Source organism: Meleagris gallopavo, chromosome Z (assembly GCF_000146605.3).
Source record: "Meleagris gallopavo isolate NT-WF06-2002-E0010 breed Aviagen turkey brand Nicholas breeding stock chromosome Z, Turkey_5.1, whole genome shotgun sequence".
NCBI lineage: Eukaryota > Metazoa > Chordata > Aves > Galliformes > Phasianidae > Meleagris > Meleagris gallopavo.
The window spans coordinates 48,198,002-48,205,586 of NC_015041.2; the positions used below are offsets into that span (position 1 = coordinate 48,198,002).

Consider the following 7,585-nt stretch of genomic DNA (forward strand, 5'->3'; position numbering starts at 1 on the left):
ATTACTTTTTTGTAAAAATATTGGCCAGCTATGTCTCTGGCTACTCTTGATCTAATAATGACCTCAGTTCTTACGGCTTGCAGTTTGTGTTCTTTGATTTTATTTAATAAAATATCAAGGGGAATTTTCAAAAGAGATAATGGGTTTAAGATCTAGAATCCTCTAGAAAGTAGGTGGCAGGTAAATATCTGTACTCTTAGAAGTACTTGTCACCCTCTTAAGGTTCAATATTTTCATTTCTCCCCATCTTTTTTGTCCAATAAAATTCCACAGTAACCAAGAATCAGTCAGAAATCCATTTTTACCTCGCATTGAAAATTTCTGAAAAATGACTTCGATGATGCTTATTCAAATGTGAACTGCAGCTAAAGATACAGAGTAGGAAGGGAAGAACTGCTTTCCCAAGACTTCAGACTAGTACCAAAGTTTCCATCTTCATGAAAGAGGGAAGGTGGGAAGGTATGCCCTACATAAACATCACTGTTGGGTTTCCTCCTACGATCCCAAGCTAGGAAACTCTCGCGGAGACCCTGCTAGCTGGAAGCAGTGAGGTAGGTGGCAAGTGGTACCTTTCACTGTGAGGAGAGTCTCGGTAGGAGTCAGGGGTCTCTCTTGCATGCCGGAGGAAGCTGTTGCCTTCTCGTGGTCCACCAATGCCATTGAGGCGGCCTCGTGGCCCTGTTGGGCTGGTGTGCCTGCTATTCTCTACTGAGGAGCTGATGAGAACGGAGTGGCTTTCGGAGAGAATGCTTTCAGTATGGCCGTTACTCCAGCTGGAGGAAAGGATGAGAAGAGAGCAGTGTGAGATGAGGAGAAGTTTAATCAGGGGAAAGCAAGGATTCTGACGCAGCTGTGGATGTGCAGCACAGCCTTTGGGCTGGTAATTTTTTTTAAATTATAGGAATCCATGTACACTGACATCATTTTTCATGTGTGGGTAAAGGAAAGAAGAAGGGCATTCCTGTCTCCAGTAGTGGAGACTGGTCTTTAAAACAAAAGAGCTGTCACTGATATTGGCATATACTGAAATCAGCTCTAAAAATATTGGAATGGCATTCAGTCAATAAAACACTTTGTGAATTCCTGGGAAGATAATTATCTAGGTGACATGACATGACATAGTCATTAAATGAAAACATTGTAAGTGGATCTTAGATTTTTCCTTTTTTTGTTTTGTTTTGTTTTGTTTTTCTTTCTGCTTTTTTTTCTTTTTTTTAAACATCTTTTCTGTTTCACTGCAATAACAGGATGATAATACAGGTGCTGTTTTACTTTCCAATCTAGTACCTGTGGCTAGGCGTCTGGGTGACTGTCGTAGAGTGATGTGTTGTTGAGGTGTAGTGGCTTGTGGAAAATGAGGTCTCTGTTTCTTGCTCAATGACACGTTCACTGGAGATTATGTTTTTTGAAACGTACTGCTATAAAAAAAAAACAATATACAAATGTCAAGTTTAAAAAATGGAATTTACAGCACATCTTCAGACATAGTTACGTACACAAGAGCACAAACTTCCTCACCCAAATACGGGCAGAACCTGCACTAACACACTCAAGCACTTGCATGTACACATATCACATCTAAAATCAAAATAGAAGGAAAGAAATAAGAAAATTAGCAAAAGGCTGCATCACAATCAGGCAACAAACATATGTAGGAAAGAAATGAGATATCCTCAAGGACGGAGACCTAGAAAGGTAATCCACACATTGGTACCAGATGTCCGATGGACAAGACAGCAGTAGTTAATTAACAGTGGCAATTGTTCATTGAACTAAAGATGTCTGGGCAAGAAATAGCTACTTTCAGAGCCAATGGCTGCAGCACAAGGAATGACTGACAGAACGACCCAAAGACTTGTGAGATGGAGCTGGAGGCTCAATCTCCTGAACAAAATGCTTAGAGCCCTACTAATCTAACCAGAGGGGCTGTTACTGTAGGACTCTCCATTTTCCTCAAAGAAAACTCCTTGTTTCCATTCTCTTAAAAATCTGAGCATGGATTTAGCTTTTTTGAGGGGAAATATTACAAGCTGTGCTCTTCTAAAAGTGTGTCTTGGCCCTCGCTAAGGCTAGCAGCCTTAACATAACCAGGAGCTTGGATGAAGGGTTAGATGCTGAATGGCTCTCTCCACACTGTGCTCTGACAAAAGCCAAGGGGATATTTGTGGATTATTGGCCCAAGCCACATATCCCCAGCCAGTGTATTGTCCAGGTGAGGATCTCACTCAGACTTTTACACATGAGGCTGCTTTTTTTCCTAACTCATCACCAACTTTTCCTCTTAAGCTGCTGCAGAAGTTGATAGTGCTAAACTCCTTCCACTCTGTGTAAAAAGCTTTGCATTGCTGTTACACTGGAATGGAGAACTGGGCATCACAACTAGCACTGCTCCTTGGAAACGCACAGTGTTGAGGAGCCTGAAGTGTAAGTTCATATTGTAGATGGCATTTGCCATGGCACTGGCAAACAAGGCTGAAATGTGGACAGTAAAACCTACATTCACCAGCTGGACATTGTCTGGTGGCGGGTTGGGGTGGTGAGGCCCATTCGCCATGTTCATCACATTGTTCCTCTCTGAGCGAAGGCTCTGCCGAAGACGGTCATGCAACTTTTTCCTCTGCTTCCTGTACATAAAACATGGAATGGTTTTAATAGACAAAAGCAAAGCAGCTGCATCTTTCAGTATGACGATGATGATAACAATAATATAAATACTCTTTCTTGCCAGAACTTTCCCCACTGCTTCAAGATTTCAGAGTCACTTCTAAGATCACAGCACTAATTGCAGCTGGAGCTGGGGGGACCTGCAGTAGGGAGAGATGTGTGGGCACCTGTCCAGCAGTCAGCAGGCCAGGGGGACAGGAGAATGTGTGAGGGAGAAAGAGGCCATTTCCAAACCACGTTCTGTCTCAGAAGAAGCCCTTTGCTGCACTCCAAAGGGAAGGAGGAAGGATCACCTTGCCACTGCTCCACAGCCATGATCAGGCTTCTATCTGCTCCCTACTATACAGAGAGCTGCCACCTTGCACAGGATAGCCTCCACCTTAGGGCCTGCCAGTGGCTGTCAGCAGTAGTGGCAAGGTGTACCAGCAGCCTGCTTTCTGCTTTCTCTTTGGCTTTGCCTTTGTTTCATAGGCAGGCTGACATGTCTAACAGTGGCGAAGTTTAAAAGCATTGATAGGACTGGGGCTAATTTGTGATACTGCAGCTATGCATTTTTTTGTGGGATTCATATCCTTACCCCAGATATACCCCTTGCATACAGACATGTTAAAGAAGTCAAGAGTGCAGAGAAAGCCTCAGAAATAGTACCAAGTGAGTGGGTGTATGAGGTACGCCTGAAACTGCAGCCATCCTGGCAGTTTCTGGAAAGTTTCATTGCAGCAACATCAGATTAACTCTAGAACCTAGTGATTAATAGATGCGAGGGTTGCTAATTCATTCAAGAGAACCATGTTGATGGCACCTGAGGATGACCTAAGTCCCCTGAGTTGGTAGATAAAGTGAGTTTTTGAGGGATTTTCGTTCCAGTGTCTATGGGGCTGATATCCTGGCACTTACTGCTTTGGAATCTACCTCTGTAATGTATCCACATTACTTCCCAACTTCAGTGATCATTATATTTTCATTTTGTGGAATTCCATGTGTGTCATTTGTCCTCTAGTAAAAGAACACTAGCTAAAAAAACATATTCCTCCAGGAAACTGAAGAGAAAGAACAATGAGAATGCTAATATGTGCTTCACTAATTCTGAAGAGCCTTTCCTAATGCAAATGACTTGAAAATGAAGATTTTCTGAATTGAGACTTGTGCCAGAATATGTTGCCTTAGCATTTGACCAGTAGCATCTCTTGCAAGGACACCTACAAAATTGAAGCCATTTAATTTTATTTGATGTTTTCCTGACACCATCCCAGGATTTCTATTAGGCTTTTGTCTACCAGGAAGAAATGGCCTGTGGGGAACATCTAACTGATGTCTGGTATCAGCAAAACACTTGGAGGAGCATGAATGGCAACGCACTTTCATTCTAACCAGCTGTGTTTGAAAACACTTCAATTCTGCCTAGCAGTGATTGCTGATATCTGGGACTGACTGTGACATGGCATCCACTATGGGGGTATTTTGTATAGAAAACTGTATCTGATTAAATGTTTATTTAAAGTCACTGAGATGCCTTAGCTGATTTCAATGAACTTTGGATCACAAAATGTTTTGTTTAGCTACCCTGGTTTGGCTGTTGCCATTTGTAGAATGAGTAATTGATCTGATTCTTTATTTATGTTCAGTGGTTCTCAGTTCCCAGCTGACCATTGGCGCAAAGGTTGTGGGTAGGCGCTGCATGTGTGTGGCTGCACTCACTGAAGGGGCAAATGATCTCCCCCACCCTAGGTTTTTAACACATTCATTATTGGTAGACCTTGCAAGGAAAACAAGTCAGTTGCAAGTCAGGCCTTGCAACAGTAAATCTACATGCATATACAAATGATAAGGGTTTTCTGTGTTTTGGTGTGAAGATTTATAAGGGCAACCAGAAGTTTTGGCAGCACAAATCCTGCCGATGTTTAGTATAATTTATAGTCCACAATTTCTTGTGCATGTTCAAGAATCACCCCCAGTAATTCACAGAGACTCGAGGAATGCATTAAAGCATCTACTTTTTCATTGGGAGCACTTTCACATTCGTTTCTTTGGCCTTTGCTGTTTAGTAACTTCTAGTACTGTTAATCTTGTTCTTGAGTATAAACAAACTAGGCTGATCTTTAAAATTTACTGCTGGCTAGCAACATGATTCCACTGTTGGAGTTTGCTCCCATCCAGCCAGGAATAAACACGAGTGTGTGATAAATGAATTACAAGTTGATGAGTCACATATGAATGGTGAGAGATCTCTCAGATACCTATCTTATTTTTGCATTGCTGATTGACATGGAGAGCTGCACCCTCCTTGTTTGAACCATAGATCCCTGATCATTGGGCTGTCTCTTCAGTTCAACTCTGGAAAAGCCCAGTTAAAACCTTTTGCTCAGAGAAGTAGAAGCTACAGTCAACAGAGAAGCCCTGATCAACAACCATAGGTATAAAAAAGAAAAGTTTACTTGGTTTTGCAGTAGGCCACCACACACATGATGCCAACTACTAGAAGAGCAATGCAAATGCCAGTTATGGTCAGCACCCGTTTCTGGTACAGTTCCTCAGCTTCTAGAAAGGGACAAAAACAGAGAAGGTCACAACATGGAGGATGGCTTGGCCAGGAACACATTGTCAACAGCTGACATGCTACATACCACTGCACAGATTCACACAGCCACACCAAAACACATCTACCACACTTCAGGCAAACTCTTTATTGACTGCAAGGAGAACAGGACTACACTGTAAGCTCTTACACAATATGAGGGATGAGTGATCATCCATAAAATTACAGTCAAAAGTAATCTCTTTTTGTTTAAGTCAACAAGAATAATATATAAGAGAAAACATCACAGTTGACAAACACACAGCATTTACTGGAATTAAGAATGCAACACACTAACATAATAATATAAATCTGCAAATGCTTGGGAAGTTTTGCTCTGCAAAGACAGCTGAAATGAAGGCCAGTTTTATAGACCTTTTAGATAAATTTATTTTCCTGCTATCTTTTTTGAACTGCTTTCATATCCAATGTCCCTCTGCCCCCATGCCAACTAGTATCTCAGTTGTCTTTGCAGGAGAGATTTCAAAATATCCTTCTACATTTGAGACTTGAGCTTGGCTTGTAATCATATTACCATTGGAAATGAATGTGTATTTTGAGCTCTGGTCATAAGTTTCTCCCATGCCCCTCTAAAAACAGCAATATCAGGAACAAAATGTGTCTTGTATCAGAGAAATGTTGCATTTTAACTTGCATCTCTTCATGGTTCGCTAATGAACTGCTCTATCTAGAGTGGCAACTTGCTCAGCGATGAGAGCTTCTTGCTGATTCTCATTCATGAGACATATTTTACTACTATAAAGATGTTAGTAGCACCAGTAATGTTTGGATTGGATCTACTCTTGCATTCCAGTCTTGATCACTCTTGGCAGAGAGCATCAGCACGTATTGTACAGGGGAAACATTACATAAGAAGTTCTGAAATGGAGACATGCATTCTGTGTTGACACAAGAGACAGCTTTTATGAATGCAAATTTGCATTCCTGTTTTTAGCAGAAAATTGTGTATCTGGCTTGGGTTTTTCTCAAATCTTATTTTTGACAGTCCCAAAAACCTGCCCTGGAAAATTTGGTGTGGTATTAGTCAGACTGCAGCACTGACCACAGTTAGAACACCAACAGGTGATCACAAATAAAAGAATGAATAAAAGCCACATAGCTCCACACTACTACGGGGATAAAAGTCAGTACTGCTCCTGCCCAGAGAGACTTAACAAGAACATAAAAGATCTGTGGGACTATTCACCAGGTGCTACAAAGAAGTATCTCTACATGTTGGTCCCTCACACATACTGTGAGTCTCTGTCCAAGCTCAGCATCTCTTAAATGCTGACCTGAAAAAAGCTTAAAGGAGCTGGGAGATAAAACATTACGGAATACAATACTTCATTCAGAAATGAAAAATGTACCAGCAAAAGAAGGTACCTCTCCTGTCAGCTTAGGAGAAAACCCTCCTCACTGTGGAGAGAGTATTCATTCTACCAGAGTGTATCCTGCCCTTATTTAGTTCAGTTTAAAAATTATAGGCCATAAGAGCAAAGAGCTCAGGACGGGGATTTGTGACAGCTTACAAGACCACACCTATTTTCCTTTCTGGGAAAGAAGGGAGGTCAGGGTACTGTGTTTCTGAGCAGGAACAAGGGATCAAAATCCTGGAATTTGTGTGGAGTTTTGGATAATAAAGGTGATTGCCATCTATCCTAACTGCTAAGATGGCAGTGGGATTGCTGAAGCTTTTGTTTCAGAAATGTGGTTTCAGTCACTGTAATTAACTTAACTAAAATAATTGTTAATTAATTTAATAAATGTTATAGCCAACTGTTGATGCATGGCTAGGTGCCAGCACAGATACTACCCAACATCCAGAGCTGAGATTTTCAAAAGATCAGCTGAGCATTAGCCTTCCAAGTTTTTCCAGTCTCAAAGCAGCTACTCACTGCAGAGATTCAGGACAGATGGCAAATCTTCCATGCAACAAATCACCAAATGAAAAGAAATCTTCATTTCTCTGATACAATACATTTTCCCATAGAAATAATTCTTCCTACAAGCCAAACCCACTGTAGACCAAAACACCAGCAAACAGGTCATGAGCGCTGTCAGACAAAATTAATAGCATTGATTATTAACAAGGGAGTGGGGAGAAGAAGTGAGTTTGGTAAAACTAGGATGCTGCAAAAATGTATTAAAGAAAAAAAATAATAACTCCAAGAACAGAAAGTCAAAAAGGGAGGGAGGAAAAGGCTGAATATCCAAATCAAATGAGGACAAAAAGAGGAAGGGGAAAAACAGGGAAAGACAAGGTTAAAGGGTTGAGAAATCAACTGCAGGCCTGGTACAGCATGCTTGATACTGGAAAAAAGAGTGAAGAAAAGCTCAGGGACA

At 41.2% G+C, this 7,585-nt stretch overlaps 1 protein-coding gene across 1 annotated transcript; it reads right to left on the reverse strand.

Annotated features, from left to right (window-relative positions):
- Positions 1 to 493: 493 nt before the first annotated feature.
- On the reverse strand, positions 494 to 5,465 carry NRG1 (neuregulin 1). Its single transcript, XM_010725973.3, has 4 exons — positions 5,100 to 5,465; positions 2,498 to 2,624; positions 1,288 to 1,418; positions 494 to 773 (listed from the first exon to the last, which is right to left on the reverse strand). Exons 1-4 carry the CDS (start codon positions 5,261 to 5,263, stop codon positions 509 to 511), a joined length of 687 nt encoding a protein of 228 aa, XP_010724275.1. The 5' UTR covers positions 5,264 to 5,465; the 3' UTR covers positions 494 to 508.
- Positions 5,466 to 7,585: the final 2,120 nt, after the last annotated feature.

Excerpts from the sequence above, each read along its gene's own strand:
- NRG1 (XM_010725973.3), bottom strand. The coding sequence starts at position 5,263 with ATGTGTTCCTGGCCAAGCCATCCTCCATGTTGTGACCTTCTCTGTTTT. Across the intron at positions 2,625-5,099 it reads GTGGCCTACTGCAAAACCAA|GAAGCAGAGGAAAAAGTTGC; the intron begins GTAAACTTTTCT and ends TTTTATGTACAG. Across the intron at positions 774-1,287 it reads ACCCAGACGCCTAGCCACAG|CTGGAGTAACGGCCATACTG; the intron begins GTACTAGATTGG and ends CCTTTCCTCCAG.